We start from the raw sequence: 16,696 nt of genomic DNA, 5'->3' as shown, positions 1-16,696 counted from the left end.
ACTGTTTCAGCATAGTCTATTGATATGCATTTAACCAATTTGCCGTGTAACCGATCAACAATTTTCGCATTAATTCGTTTGACTTCATTGTTTCTTAGTAGTAGGACTGCCTGTGTACTCATTTCTTCTGTTGATAACCCTTCGGGATTAAATTCTTCAAGATTTGGACATAATAAGTCTTCTTTTATTGGGAACTAAAAGTGAGGAAAACGTAAAAATTTATAAGAGCTGAGAGTGCAGGAACTGACAAAAGCATTCACACGAATGAGAAGTGAGAGGACCATGGGCATGGGCCGTTAAGCGGAAATGGTTGAGAGGAGAGTGGGACCTGAAAAAAATCTCTTGGCAATAGTCTTGTCTTGTCTCAAGATTTTCTTTTATAATAGAGACACAAACATACATCTCTTTATGTGAAAAATAATACTACAACTGCTGCAAGCATAACAAGGAAAGCTAAAGGAGATTTTTGAAAACTTACATCTCAAATGCTTCTATTCTTTGCTTGTACTCTGCTTCTCTGTTCCTCAGTGTTTCAATCTCTGCAAGTAATGCCTGTCTTTGTGAATAAATTTCTTTTTCTTCAATCTGCAAAATGTATACAAAAATTTACAATTATATATTAGTTATGACTAAGTTTCCAAACAAAACACAAAATCACTCTCACTTGCACAAAGCTTCCAAATAAATGAATATCGAATCAGATTCATGATATGTTCCTAAGCTAAGGGCTGTGACACATAAAAAGATTTATTTTAAAGATTATCATATTGTCAAGAAAAATATTAATGAAAGAGTATAAATTAGCAGGCTGTATAGCCCGGTCATTGAAGAGCTGGGAACTGAGAAAGAAAAGATGGTCTTTGTTTAAAACTGCAAGGCAATAGTTTTATCCTATTCGATTTTCAGATGGTGTTAGCAAATGTCAGTGCAATATTAAGAAAAAAAAACTCAAGGAATCTACAACTACTTTCCAAATCACACTAATTTCAATTAATGTGTTGTCATGGACATCAGGTATGGGTTGGCATCCTGCCTGGGATAGCTCAAGGCTTCTTACTTGGCAAGGAGGCATGTTTAATGGAAGGACACGGGGAGACTAATCGCATGGACTATTTGCTCTCCCAATACAGTAGATGGCAGTCTTCCTGGACTACAGTGCCCACATGGATACACAAAGGGCAGGTTGGGAATTGAAGTCCTGTGAGACTGCCCTGTTGTGGTCCATAGGGGCCACCAGAGGAACCTGTAGGAACAGACCGTTCCCACTTTAAAGGGCTTCCGCCTGACCCAGAAAACGCTTCTTGGATGCAAAGTGGCAGCACTGGAACTACTCCCAGGTCCGGCATAAAAAATGCAGAGTTTTCTGTATGGGTGGTCAGAGTTGGGAGAAGAGTGGATGAGACTATGTGGGAGGTATGGAAGGAGACAAGAAGATCTGTATTAGTGAAAGGAGACACGAAAATTGTGTATTGTACTGCAAAAAGTAAAAATTACTTTAAAACTAATATGTAAATGTTGATATTTCATTAAAATACCTACAAAAATCCATATAGCGGAAAATCCACATGTTCTAAAGAACTATGAGGAAATTTTGGTATTTCCCCTATACTGTGTCCTTTTTGGTGGTGGAGGGGTATCAGACACGTAAATAAACCAATAAGAAAAGTCCATTATACCATGTGACTGATCCTGGGCTCACAGATGATTGTGGTGGAACAGTAGATAATTACACAATTAAAGGCCACCATGTAAAATGCTACTAATCCTCTCTATGATGTGTTGACTTGGAGTGTTTTTAGCCACTGACTCATTCCACCACAATTTCCTAGGAGGCACTCTTAGGGACTCTTTGTGTCCACATTTTTCATACTCATAATACCTCCTCCCAGGTTGCAAAACTTCACTGTAGATAGCTAAATCAGACTTGTTTGGTATTAGAAAATAGTTCTTTAAGAATAACTGTATACTCGGTGCATAAAAATTATGGATCTAACACTGGTTAACAGCATTTTTGTACTGTTTTGGACTATGTGCCTACTGTAGTGATTATTTATCCCCAATAAGAAATTCAAAGTACTATCTATCATTCATTCCCATGGTAATTCCTAAGCAAAACAGTGTCTTGGAACATAGGTACAGTTTCTGAACTTTATATCTTAAGTTGTGGGATCTGTGACACCAAAGGTAAATTGTGTCATATGGTAGAAAAAAGCAGAGAGTTTGTGAGCCTGAAGGTTAGAGGTACAAGATCTTGCAAACCCACATAAATAGCTTTGACACAATACAATTAACAGGTCTGAAGAAATAGCTTTCTGAATTTAAGGAAATACCTCTTGTTGTTTCTGAAGCCTTTCAATTGCAGTTTTCTCCCTATTAATCAAGGCTTCAGACTTTGCTTGGTAGGTGCGGTTCAATTCTCTCCTAAGTTCTGCTATTTCTTTATGTGACTTTTCTTTTTCTTCCATCTTGATCTTTGCAAGTTCAACTTCTTTGAAGTGCAAAAACTGAAACATTAAAATATTACTTTGGGAAAATGTTAGGTTTCTGAGATGGATTACAGAAAAACAAAAAATTGACACATCACTTAAATTTCAAATGAAAATATTAAATAAGGTACTATTTTACGAAATTCTGATTTTTTATATACAAACAAATTTCTAGCTATGTTCAAGTTTACAACCTTTGTTCAGAAAACCAAAACACTATATATACCTAGCCATATCTAGGCTGCTCCTACCTTTAAGGAATGAGAGGTCATACTGCTTAAGGGTATAGGAATTAACAAAAGCACATTTTGTGGATTAGTCATAAACTAGAACAATAAGCATACCAGCACAAGAAAAAACAGTCTGCAAGAAATGTGCACTATTCATTATTTTTTATAAAATAATTTTTTACATTTATAAAGCGATTTTCTCACTACTCAAAGCATTTTTTTTTTACACAGCGAGTAGGGAGCCACTGCAACCACCACTAATGTGCAGCATCCACCAGGATGATGCGACGACAGCCATTTTATGCCATTACACTCACCACATATTAGCTGTTGGGTGGTGAAGGGGTGAGAAATAGTTAGCCAATTAGAGGTAGGGTATGATTAAGTGCCAGGAAGACTAGGCTGTGGTGGGAAACTTAGCCAGGACATTGGGATACACTCTACTCTTTACGAAGAATGCCCAGGGAACTTTAGTGACAACAGAGAGTCGGGACCTTGGTTTTATGTCTCATCCGAGGGACAGTACAAATACTTATAGTATATCTTCAAATAAAAAAAAAATAATAAAAAGTAATAATTACTCGCTTCGCTCGCCAACTCCTGGGCCTGCGCTACACGCTAGCCTCTTTGCGGCTCTGCCGCTCACGTATGGGGATTTAAACAGATGGTTATTTTCATGGGAATTGTTACATATGCGTAATAGAACTATTTTACATTACAACGAGTAATTAACCATATTAAAAAATAGTAAAACGTAATAATTTGAAAGTAAATTATGTTTCATGTTGCGTAAGAGTTATTTGTTGAGTAATTGAGTACGATTGAGTATTGTTGAGTACGATTTTGTAATTTTTGGCTTTGAAATTAACACGCAAATACTTTTTAAACTTACACTTTTACTGTAAAACTTCAGTAAAAACAATTTTTTAATTAAAATTTTCATCAATATCACACTGAATTTTGATTCTGTGTTTGGACTTTCATCGTGACAACGCAACATATAACTGCTTGTGATTGAATTTTGTTTCTTTCTCTCTATTAAATAAAACAACTTTTTCGAATGTTTGGCTCTGAGATTTGTCAATTGTCTTAGCAAAAGCTATTCTAATGGGAAACTGTTAATGTTTTAATACAAATGGCACATCAAGATCTCCTTTGTTGTCTAATGTTATCTGAGGAAGATGTAGTACATTACTTTTCTTGGATACATCCTTCTTTCTACAGTAATTTGTGTGGTGGAAGACCGGACAGTGTTAACGGTTGTAGAAATTCTTCGGATATTGTAAGTTGATGTTTTCATCTTCCGCACATTCACCACCAACTGTTTCAGCCTAGTTTATTGATACGCATTTAACCAATTTGCCATGTAACCAATCGTCATTTTTGGCGTTAATTCATTTGACTTCATCGTTTCTTGGTGCTAGGATTGCCCATGTACTCAATTTTTCTGTTGATAACCCTTTGTGATGAAATTCTTCAATAAGATTGTACATAAGTAGTCTTCTTTAATTAGGAATTTAAAGTGAGGAAAATGTTAAAATTTATAAGGGTTGAGAATGCAGGAACTGTGTCTGTGAAAAGCATTCATGAGAATAAGAGGTGAGAGTACCGCGTGCGTGACTTGAAAAAAAATCTCATGGCCAAAGTCTTGTCTCACGGGACTTGAAAAAATCTCTTGAAAAAAGTCTTGTCTCATCCCAGGATTTTTTTTTAGATAATAGAGAGATTTATTTTATTTTATTTTATTTTTTTTATGAAGTCCAAATAATAACCCTTAGGTACTGTTGGTTTGACTTTGTGTTTAACAAGTGGTTGCTCACAGAGTCCTGAATCAGGCACATTGCCTGCAATTTGAGAGAGCGTCAGTTTCGGCACTACAGCCATGTGGCTCGATTCCCCGATGGTGATCTGGCTCACAGGATCCTTATAATTAAGGACCTGAGTGACAAGACCAGGTCAAGGGTACACCCATGGAACACCTCGCTGCAGCAGATAGATGGTCATTTCCGGAGGGTGGGACTGGACAATGTGTCTGCCTGGGGGATTGCCAACTGGAATCCTGAGGCGTTTCGCCATGTGGTGGGTGCAGCAATGCACTTTACCAGTACATGCTCCCCTACCTGAATTAACTATACTTCATTTATTTATTTATTTTGAGCTAGGATATCGTCACGTTTAGGAGGGATTCTGACTTAGAAGCGTTCAATCTTAATCCCACAGATGGTAGCTTTGCACCATTGGCTCATCAGCCAAGCACATACACCAAATGTCTGAACCTGCGGTTCCTCTTGTACTGAGCAGGATTGCTATTGCGACAACACCATCAGTACTAGTCTACTATAATAGGTTATCCTAAACAGCTTGGAAGTAATATTTTATCTAGTTTATTTATATAATATAAAATGAGAAGTAGCCCTTATACTGGTCTTTGAGGGACACCACTTTCAGACATGCTGAAAGCAATGACCCATTGCTTGCTACATTTAAAAGACCAGACAGGCAGACAGACAGACAGACAGACAGCAATTTAATCCAATATTTGTCAACCACTGGGTCGCAACTTGCTATGGTTTTACTATCCCGCTTGATCCAAAAGTGGGTTGCGACACACCAGAGCGGTTGAGAAATACTGCTAAATCAAACTGCAGTACATATGTTTACATAAATAAACAAGTGGAGAACTAACTCACTGCTTTATGGAGTGTCTATTACTACAGATCATTAGAACATTTGTAGCTCATTTTAAAAAGCAATGGTACCTTCTGTTCCATTTCTGCCTTTATCTGCTCTTCCACCTCTTTCCGATATTCAATCAGTTTGATTTCCAAGGGTTCCCATTTACATCCTTGTTGATACCGTGCAGCAAACTGTTCATCAATTATTTGCATTTTTTCAACTAAAAATAAAAACAATGAGGTTTTGAAATTAAGTATGCTTAATCCAAATTGAACACTTTTTTTTACATTTAAGTTAAACTATGCTGAAGAAAACATTACTATGAACACCATCTAGATAGTAATTATTTCCTGAAGTCATTACAGACAGTGCATATAAAGGATATTCACTCACATCCATATCAGTATGGTTAAAAAAGAAATGGCATTTTTAAATGAAATTAGAAAAACTGAAAATGGCTAACACCATAAGAACAACCTGCCCATCTCCATTATTACATACTTATAGACAGTTCCATACAAGTCCTTTTGTGTCTAATGATGCTCTTTCACACGAATTCAAGCTAAATACATCTAATGTACAACTCAGAGGTCCTGCAGTTACATAATAGAACTTCTAACAAAAAGTATCTGAAGACAGAGGAGGATTGCAGAAAAGACAAAAAGGGTAAATAAAAGAGTTCACACTATTTCAAAATCCCTCTCAAGCACAACTAACATAATGTTAAAGAAATTAAAACATAAAGCTATGAATCTGTACAGGATGAGGCATCCTGCTAACAGAGTACTGTGATGCATTAGATACAAAATTCTGTGCTTTTGCTTTTTTTAGAGCGTGTTAGCAAGCACAGCAAGCATACTTTCACACAGACAGAACTCAAGCAAATGCTGGATCTGCCATCTTCATCGACAAGTCATGATGCTTTTAAAAGATCAGAAAGTACGCTAATTAGGCCCCATACAAAGTCACTACCTCATCCAACCTTTGGTGCTTGTTGAGTAGCTTCAGCCACTTTCCATTTGCTCCCCGTATTTGGGTTTATCCCAATATTTAAAATTACCTAATTTAAACTCATACTGTATCACCCTTTAGTCTGTGTCATCTTGAACTCCTCTAACAAGGACTAAAAGGCAAGTTCCACCTTGTTGAGTGCTATGGTTTATGGACCATGTTAGACACAGCTATTTTCAGAGGTCTGTATGGACCTTCACGTTCAAATTCTCATTTGTGAGATGTGAGCAACACTGGAGCAACACAGGGAATGGTCCTGTCTCATTTTCTCTTTATTTTGTACACCTCAGACTAGAAATGTAACACCACGTCATGTCATTTTCAGAAATTCTCAGGATTCTGCACTTATGGGGTGTATTATTAAAAGGAGATGAGACAAAGGACAGGAGTCAGGTGGGGAATTTTGTTTCTTGGTGCAAAAATAATTGTCTGCATTTTAACATCAGCAAAACAAAGGAACTGGTTATTGACTTTCACCACGCCAAACAGCCTCAATGTCCAGTCACTAGTCAAGGAGTGGATGAAGAGGTGGTCCACGTTAATGACAGGTTGGACTAGTCTTGGAACACAAAGGAAATATACAAGAAAGGGCAGAGCAGGCTCTTTTCCCTTAGGAGATTGTGTTCCTTTAAAATGGGAAGTGACATCCTTCACTTCTTCTAGAACGCTGTGATTGCCACTTCAATTTTCTATGCTGTGGTATACTGGGCTGGTAACATCACTTCAAGACAGGTCCATCGTATCAACAAGCTAATTAAAAGGGCAAAATCAGATAAAGGATGCACTCTGAACCCCCTGGAGGAAGTAGCAATGGAAAGAGTTAAAACAAAACTGAGTGCCATTATGAACAATGCTAACACTAACACCAGAGCACTTCAGCTCATGAATTATTCAGCAGAAAAGCTGCTGGAGCTCCTTTATACCAATAGCAATACAGTGAGGCATTATGCAGGTGCAACTGTCAGAAGTTTTTTCTTTTTAATTTTCTTCTTTGTACAGACCAAAGTGTGCGTGATTATTTTTTTATTTACTTATGTATGTATATTTTTTATTTAAAGAGCTTCTGTAAAAAGCCAAATTTCCCCCTGAGGACAAATAAAGTTCTGTCTAAATTGCTGTGACTTGATCCTCATTGATCAGGAATGGACACAAAATACAGAGCAAGATTTCATGATACCAGTCTTAACCTGTCTTCCAGTTCTGGATTGCTGCTATGTGTCTAAAATTGCTGTTAAGCTTGCCAATAAGTTTTATTGTTTTTTCAGAAATGGTTGCCATATTTGACTAAGCAGTGCTGAAGTGAAATTTATCCACAGTCATTACTTTTTTCAGAACCAGTAATCTGGATTTTGCTAGGCTGATTTTAATCATTCTCATCATCAGTTTCTGAGGTGTAACTGTAAAGATCCCTGAAAGTATTAGTCTGCGATAACAACAGGGAAGAGCAATGTCGATTGCTCAATTAATGCGTGGTGACCCACTTATGACACACTTTGCAAACCATATGCGACCCATTTATAGGTGCTACCTTGCCACTCAATAATACTATTATTATTAGTTGCTGTCCTCAGTATCTGCCACCCATTAATCTATTCATATAGTACACCTTTGATGGTATGGCCACGTGATCTGCAGCAACAAGCTATTGATGGCAAAGACAGCCGTGCGCAATTCAGCCCCCAAAGAAACGCTGACTCGGTTGACTAAGGGATGATAAGAGCAAAGTCAATGCCACCCTGGATCTCAGTAATCATAGGGAGTAATGCAGAAACAAAACACTGGGACAGGGCAATAGTCCATTACAAGACAATCACATATGGGCACTTCAGTCAATGTGAATTCACCAAAGTTTAATCAGGTGGTAGCTTAGTACAATTGATTTGACATAGACAAAGTTGTACAGCAGGGCTTTCATTCCTGCGTGACAGCAGCAATTTCTAAATGGAATGATTTAACATAATTGTCACTGCCAGTGAATTGGCTCACTCAAAAACATTGTGCTCAGTTTTTATTTATTACCATGTCCTCAACAAAAGCGATCAATCATGCATTAAAAAAAAAAGGTCAATAATCAGGGTGTGGAGCTTCAATCTTCTCTCTCGCATACTGACTTTTTTCTTGCACATGTGTAAGACAAGCTGCAGAAAAGGTGGCTTAACTCTTTCAAAAATCTTAAGGATTTTATTAAAATACAATGCAGTATAATTAGTTCAGTTCAGATTTTGCTATGTGTAAAAAGTGCAATTGAACTCGTATTTTCACTACACACCCACACAGTTTGAATCTCACTCCATAGGCTATATACTTGTACAGTAACACTGAATGCAATGGGCTAGTTTGGGATGTCATAACTCCACCCATGACAGCTGCTGCAAGCAGGCAAACAAACAAGAAATGTATCCTCACCAAGAAAATAGGACCAAGAATCTCTGAATAAACATGTTATTGCCAGTCTACTTTTCTTGTCACATGAATGCCGCAGAAACATGAAGGCACATTTTCTTAAACTGAAATCTTTGCTACTTCAGAATGGACATATCTGGCAAGTTTTAATGCTTCTCTTTATAATGGCACTCTGGTATCCTTCACTTCCATTCTGAAGTGCAAGATTGGGCTAGTTATATTTAAAAATTATAGCATAAACACAGTTTCATATAGCAAAGTAATATACAGCATGATAGTGAAGAAATCGCTTAGAATTGAAAAACACCAAACTTATCCATTAAAAAGATGATTATGCAGAAACCTGAAGCAAAGTTGGCATAGCACTACCTAACTTTCAGTTTGATCATTGGGTAGCATTTATTATATACAGTATGTATGTGTATTATATTATATTATATATATATATATATATATATATATATATATATATATATATATATATATATTATATATATATATATATATATTTGTGGCTGGGGGCTGGGACACCCCTTCTACATATGTTCAGGGGGAGCAACCATGGGCTCCTCAGAACCTCCCCCAGGATGCTTGGTGGCAGCCTCCCTGGCGGACGATGGTGCCTCAGTTTCCCGCAGGGCCCCATGGGAGATGGGAGTTCTCCACAGCCTTGTTGGGATCTGGGGTGGCCGCCAGGGGGAGCTGCATTGGTCCCTGAGCCGGCCTGGACAACTCTACAGCTCCGCCCGGAAGTGCAATTAGAAACAGGTGATCAAGCACCTGCAGCACTTCTGGGTGGGCTATAAAAAGGGCCAGCAACCACTATTCAGGAGCCAGAATCAGGAGGAAGAGTACGAGGTTGCCAAGGAGGAGTGGTGGCGCCAAACACATACAGAGAGCGAGAGAGAAATGCAAGTTTAAAAAGTAAAAGTTTAGGTAGGGGTATTACAGTCATGGTGGATTTTAACTGGACTAAAATTACAAATAGTGAAGTACACGTTCAAGAGGTTTTAGACATAACCATCAAGAAGTAGCTTCTCTAGATGTAATATTTTATAATAAAATGTGGGATAGAAGTGATTGAACCATTTGGGTCTAGTGACCATAATATACTACATTTCACAGTGTGTTTTGGCGGAGCACACGCCAAGCGATGTAACCACGCTCGGGGCTGGAAGCCCCACGAGACAAGAGCTTATGCAAAGAGATTTGGAAAAGTCCTGCGTGGTTATGTCATACACATTTCTTGGAGAGAGAAATAAACTATATTCACTCATGGGCAGTTTATACGTTGCATTGTCACAATGTAATTCCAAACACGGAATCAAAATTCAATGCGATATTGATGAAAACGTAAAAGTGAAAAGAGATTGAATATATGGACATAGGTGATATGACAGCGTGCGAAATGCAGATCATGCGGCATAGCGGCAGCAACAGCAAGCCAGCAGCTGATCAAGAGAAGAGGAGGTAAAAAAATGATATTTTTCCCCATTTTAACACCATTTAAGAGGGGGTGTCGGAGGAGCAATTGCGTCTCCTTCAGGTGTGTTGAGCCCCACTCTTCACAACGTGAGCAGCAGAGACGCAAACGGTTTGGTGTGTAGAAAAGGGGGGGGGGGGGGTGTGGTGGGCAAGCGAAGAGAGCAGGGGCAAAGCCCCTTAGTAAGCAAAAAATAAAAATGTTAAATTTATTTTCATTAGGCTAAACTTTAAGCAGATACTACAAAGTCAAAAAGGGATGAAATGGGGTAAGATTTTAAATATTTAATGCAAGGTATGTCTGCCTGAAATTTAGGAGCAGTAAGAAATTGAAGAAAACACCAAAGTTGGTAAATAAGGAAATTAAAAAGAAGCTGCAAAGCAAAACAACAACAACAACAACAACATTTATTTATATAGCACATTTTCATACAAAAAGTAGTTCAAAGTGCTTTACATAATGAAGAAAAGAAAAACAAAAGACAAAATAAGAAATTAAAATAAGACAACATTAGTTAACATAGAATAAGAGTAAGGTCCGATGGCCAGGGTGGACAGAAAAAACAAAAAAAAACTCCAGAAAGCTGGAGAAAAAAAATAAAATCTGCAGGGGTTCCAGGCCACGAGACCGCCCAGTCCCCTCTGGGCATTCTACTCGTTCATTCACTTGATGTTTGCAAATGGACCCGCCCCCCCCAAATGGCCCTCTGCAGTAGGCAAAAAACTCAGGAAAGGAACAAAAAAAAAAAAAAAAAAGACCCCAAAATCCAGGGGTAGGAGTGGGATGAGAGGGTGAGGGGTCACCGCTGTACATGATATACAAGACAGACAACACCAGCACTAAACATAGGATGTATGTGAGCATGACAGCAATGGTTAAAAAAAAGATGTAAGGAAAGCTAAAAAAGCATTTAGTGAGAAATATTAAAGAAAAAGTAAAATGGATTCTTTGAGCTTTTTAGTAAAAATTTGATCAAGGAAGACATACACTGTATAAGGAACACTAATAAATTACTACAGTGCCTTCCATATGGTTTCGGACAAAAACACATTGTTCCTTGATTTACCCCTCCGCTCAACAGTTTAATCACGTCTGAATTGTTTCATTTGTAATTTTAAAGTGTGCATTGCAGTCACACCATGTAGAAATGACAACACTTTTTCTACATGACCTCCCACCCCATTTCAGGGCACCGTAATGTTTGGAACATAGCAACGGTAGGTATATTAAAGCAGTCATATTTAGTACGTTTAAGCATATTATTTGCATGGATTGACGGCTTGAAGTCTGCGATTGATAGGCATCAACAGGTGCAGAGTATTTTCTCTGGTGATGCTCTACCAACCCTCTAATGCAGCCATTTTCACTCCTGTTTGTTTTGGAGGCTTGTCCCCTTAAAATGTTCTCTTCAGCATACAGAAGACATGCTCAATTGGATTTAAATTGGGTGACTGACTTGGCCAATCAAGAACATCCCATTTTTTACCTTTGAAAACCTCCCATGTTGCCTTAGCAATATGTCTGGGATAATTATCTTGTTATAGGTTGAATAACTATCCAATGAGTTTGGAAGCATTTACTGGAACTCGTGTAGACGAGATGCTTCTGTACCTCCTTAGAATTCATTATTCAACTGCCATCAGCTGTTACATCATCAATGAAGATTAGCATGCCAGAACCTAAGGCTGCCATACATGCTCAAGCTATGACACCGCCATCACCATGTTTAACATGGCATGGCATGCTTTGGATCTTGGGCAAAGTTCAGCTTTGTCTCATCTGTCCACAAGAGCTTTTTCCAGACCTCTGCAGGCTCTTTTAAGTACTTTTTCGCAAACTGCTACACCATCCTGTTTTTGTGGCTAACTAGTGATTTGCATTTTGAAGTGTGGCCTCTGCACTTCTGTTCATGAAGTCTTCTGCAGATAGTAGTCTTTGACAATATCCACATCTGCCTCCTGAAAACCATTTCTGATCTGTCACACAGGCGTTTGGGTCTTTTTACCATAGTGAGGATTCTTCTGTCATCAGCAGTGGAGGCCTTCCTTGGCCTACCAGTCCAATTGTGATTACTGAGCCCACCAGTGTCTTCTTTGTTTTTAATGATATTCCATGCAATTGATTTAGGTAATCCTAATGCTTTACCGATGTCTCTGATGGTTTTACTCACGTTTTTTCAGCCTCATAATGGCTTCTTTGACTGTCAATGGCACAGCTCTTGTCCTCATATTTAACAATGGCAACTACAGTCTCCAAAGGGTAGAAGCAAACCGAGGTATTTTATGCCTGCACTAATGGTGTCCTGACATGGGGGGGGACCACGTAGAAAAAACGTTGTAACTTTTACATTGTGATGACAAAATGTTTGCAAATACCCTTAAAATTTTTAAAGTCTGCAATGTGCGCTTTATTTATGGCTGAACTGTTTGACTTGTGATTTTAAACTGTAGGGCAGAGGGGTAAATAAAGGAACAATGTGTCTTTGTCTTAAACATTATGGTGGACATTGAATATACAAACAGTGAAATAAATAATATTCTAAATTTACATTTTTAAGTTGTCACATGTGGAAAAACCAATAACTTTTCAGCATTAACAGGAAGTGCCAAGTAGGTATTTACTGATTTAGAAATTGTATTGGGGAGGGGGGGCATGAGGGGGGGGGGGGGGAAGAGATAGGTGTCTGTGCTGCTTGGATTAAAAAGGCTGAAATCACAGGTATTGCCAGGACCAGATAACATTTCACCTTGAGTGCTTAAGGATGTTGGGGTATTTAATATATAAACCCTTGATGCATAATTTTCAAACATTATTGCACACTAATACCTGTAACATACCAAATACCTCGTTATACAAGTTTGATAGTGGTTTGAAGACATTATAAAGCACTAAGTTTAGCATACTTCACACGTAAATTGATGTATGAAACCTCAATAATTATACATATGCAGCACTGCAAAAAAGTAAATATGCTACAATACCATTGTAATTGTAATTTAACATACTGATATTAGATGCCAGTCTCTTCATTTCATTCTCAAACCCACTTGATTCAATTCAGGGTCACATTGAGTTGTAGCCTACCCTAGCAACACTGTATGTAATGCAAAAACCAAGCCTACATGGTGTGCCAGTCTACAGTAGGATCTTCTTAAGTATGTAACTACATTCACACAGACAATTTAGGATATTTTTAGGATATGGGAGGAAAACTGGAGTGCCCAGGGAAATACCCATGCACACACAGGGAGTATGTGCAATTCTACATAAAAAGTGACCATGAAAAGAAAGCACTAACCACTGTGCCACCTAGAATAGATATTATGTACATGATGTTTAAAGTGGGCGGCACGGTGGCGCAGTGGGCAGCGCTGCTGCCTCGCAGTTGGGAGACCTGGGGACCTGGGTTCGCTTCCCGGGTCCTCCCTGCGTGGAGTTTGCATGTTCTCCCCGTGTCTGCGTGAGTTTCCTCCCACAGTCCAAAGACATGCAGGTTAGGTGGATTGGCGATTCTAAATTGGCCCTAGTGTGTGCTTGGTGTGTGGGTGTGTTTGTGTGTGTCCTGCGGTGGGTTGGCACCCTGCCCAGGATTGGTTCCTGCCTTGTGCCCTGTGTTGGCTGGGATTGGCTCCAGCAGACCCCCGTGACCCTGTGTTCGGATTCAGCGGGTTGGAAAATGGATGGATGGATGGATGTTTAAAGTCTTAACAAGGATTGACCATCCTTTGAAAGAACCAATCTGGGCATGCATCAGAATCAAGCAATACTCCGTCACATTTTTATTTATTCTTTGATTTGGCTTTACATAAGTCAGTAGTTGGGAGCAGAATTTTACTTTAGATTGCTTCACATGAACTACTCCTCTCCTTATGAAATGGTATTTAAATAAAGGTAGTGAAATGTTCACTTATTACTGTTTCTTTTTTTAATTAACATATTGCCTGCTCTCTTTAGACATGCACAAGTACTTCATTCTTTGTCAGTAACTGCATGATCAACTAAATGAAACTGGCAATCTATACATATTAATAAAAGGCAAAGCCCTCACTGACTGACTGACTGACTGACTGATTGACTGATTGACTGACTGACTGACTGACTCACTCATCACTAATTCTCGAACTTCCCGTGTAGGTGGAAGGCTGAAATTTGGCAGGCTCATTCCTTACAGCTTACTTACAAAAGTTAGGCAGGTTTCATTTCGAAATTCTACACGTAATGGTCATAACTGGAACATATTTTTTGTCCATACACTGTAATGGAGGAGGCGGAGTCACGTATCGCGTCATCACGCCTCCTACGTAATCACGTGAACTAAAAACAAGGAAGAGATTTACAGCACGAGTCAAACGCGGGAACGAAGGTAAATGACGTTAATTTTTGACTGTCTTTGAATACTGTGTAAGCATACATATTAACACATGTGCAATTAAACGTGTGCATTTACGGGGTGATTTCTCAGGCTTAAAAGCTCGCCTTTTATCAAACGAGGGAACAAAGGTAACTGACGTTGTTCACTGTCTTTTAATACTGTGTAACCATACATATTAACACATGTGCAATTAAACGTGTGCATTTACGGGGTGATTTCTCAGGCTTAAAAGCTCGCCTTTTACTAAAAAGGTAAATGCAAAACTATTTTCAATCAGTTTATTGAAACGCTCCCGTTAAGGATTGCAATAACATATTCGCGAGATAAAAGAACGAAGTAGGGGGAAATGAAGGAAGAGCCGCAAACAGCGAAGAGCAAAAAATTAATTAAACAATTGAGAAGGGAGCGAGTGAAGCATACAAGCATGTTCATAAGGGAAACAAAGCACGGTGTAAAACGTAACTTTAAATTAAGTTTATAGAACGCTCCCGCTGCGGATTGCAATAACATATTCGCGAGATAAAAGTTTAATGAGAAGACACGAGGTATAAACGAACCACACGCCGTGGCGCAACGTTAGGGGCAACAGTTTCAACCATTCTATGATCTGCTTCTCGCAACTGAAAGACGGCACATGGCGGATGTTAGCCGACTTGCTGACCGCAACATTAGGGGCTTCAACTCTGGCGCTGACGCCACATCTCAGTGCCAACACTTTGCAGACTCTACTTAAAAGACACGCCCTCCTCACTGGACAGTTAAAAAGACCAATCAAACTAACGATGACATCAAGTATTACCCAATCAAAAGTAGGAAAGGAGGCATCTTCATAAAATGCGTGTGGGATGATTTGCATGAGACGCTGCTTTAAAAAAAATGATAAAAAAAATACGGGACAAATCCCGTCCAGTATTGATTCAAAACGGGACGCGCAATTTCATTCTCAAATGCGGCACGATTCCGTATTTTAAAGGACGGGTGGCAACCCTACAGTGCCAGGTAACCACCCATACAATCAGATTGTGATTCAGACTAGGAATGCAATGAATGTAATTACCCCGATCTACATACAAGGCGAAAGTCTTGCAACATTCAAAGATGATGGTTTGGGATAAGTACACCATACAACATAAAAGAGCTTATGAAGCCTTGAACTGAAAAAAGCAAGATCTCAGAGATCGTAAAAAAAAAAATAGGAGGTAATGTCGTTTTACTCGCTGTAGATTTCAGTCAAACATTACCAGTTATTCCACGAGGGAGACCAGCAGATGAACTCAACGCGTGTTTAAAATCCATGCTTCTCCCACGCTCGGTTATATGTCGCGTGTTCTCGGGTAGGTACACCAAAAAATGTATACATTTAAGCATGTAATGGGCAAACAAAAAATGAGGTATACCCGAAGGCACTGCAGTAGTACTTAATCTAACTTTACTTCTTAAATGTTAATGTTTTACTGTTTAATAATTTATACGCTTCTATATGTTGTTCAAATTCTTTTATCAAAATACCAGTGACAGCGCAATGCACGATAACATGGAGTGAATACACCATACGCATCCGCCCACGGCCGCCCTGGTGTGCGCAGATAGGAGTTGATTCTACAATAAAATAAATAAAGATAAAAAGAGTAATACAATCATCACCCATAAAGCGGATAGTAGACGTGACGTACTATATGTGTACCACATTTCAAGTGTATAGGTGAAACGGTTTGCGAGCTACAGGTGATTTAAAATCCTGGACAGACACACAAATTGCCACGGTAGCAAATTACAGAAGAAGATTTTACTGTTTAATAATTTATATTTATATGAAATGTGCTTCTTATATATTACTTCATATTCTCATATGATAATGATGTTAATGTTTATATTGATTTCTATGTTATTGAAACTGCATGTATGTGTGTATATGTATGTATATATATATATATATATATATACTAGCAAAATACCCCGCGCTTCGCAGCGGAGAAGTAGTGTGTTAAAGAGGTTATGAAAAAAAAAGGAAACATTTTAAAATAACGTAACATGA

General features: G+C 38.6%; 1 protein-coding gene across 5 annotated transcripts in view; it reads right to left on the bottom strand.

The window, feature by feature from the left end:
* ofd1 (OFD1 centriole and centriolar satellite protein) overlaps positions 1 to 16,696 on the bottom strand; it is a 151,520-nt gene that overhangs the window by 104,365 nt on the left and 30,459 nt on the right. For all 5 annotated transcript variants that reach the window (XM_028800841.2, XM_028800839.2, XM_051927213.1 and 2 more), the window contains 3 exons: positions 5,476 to 5,612; positions 2,331 to 2,504; positions 479 to 585 (listed from right to left, as the gene is read on the bottom strand). In XM_028800841.2, coding sequence (XP_028656674.1) covers positions 479 to 585; positions 2,331 to 2,504; positions 5,476 to 5,612 — 418 coding nt within the window. The remainder of the gene's footprint in view (positions 1 to 478; positions 586 to 2,330; positions 2,505 to 5,475; positions 5,613 to 16,696) is intronic.

The sequence above is a fragment of the Erpetoichthys calabaricus genome, chromosome 4 (assembly GCF_900747795.2).
Source record: "Erpetoichthys calabaricus chromosome 4, fErpCal1.3, whole genome shotgun sequence".
NCBI classification, from domain to species: Eukaryota; Metazoa; Chordata; class Cladistia; order Polypteriformes; family Polypteridae; genus Erpetoichthys; species Erpetoichthys calabaricus.
This window is presented reverse-complemented; position numbering and strand designations above follow the sequence as displayed.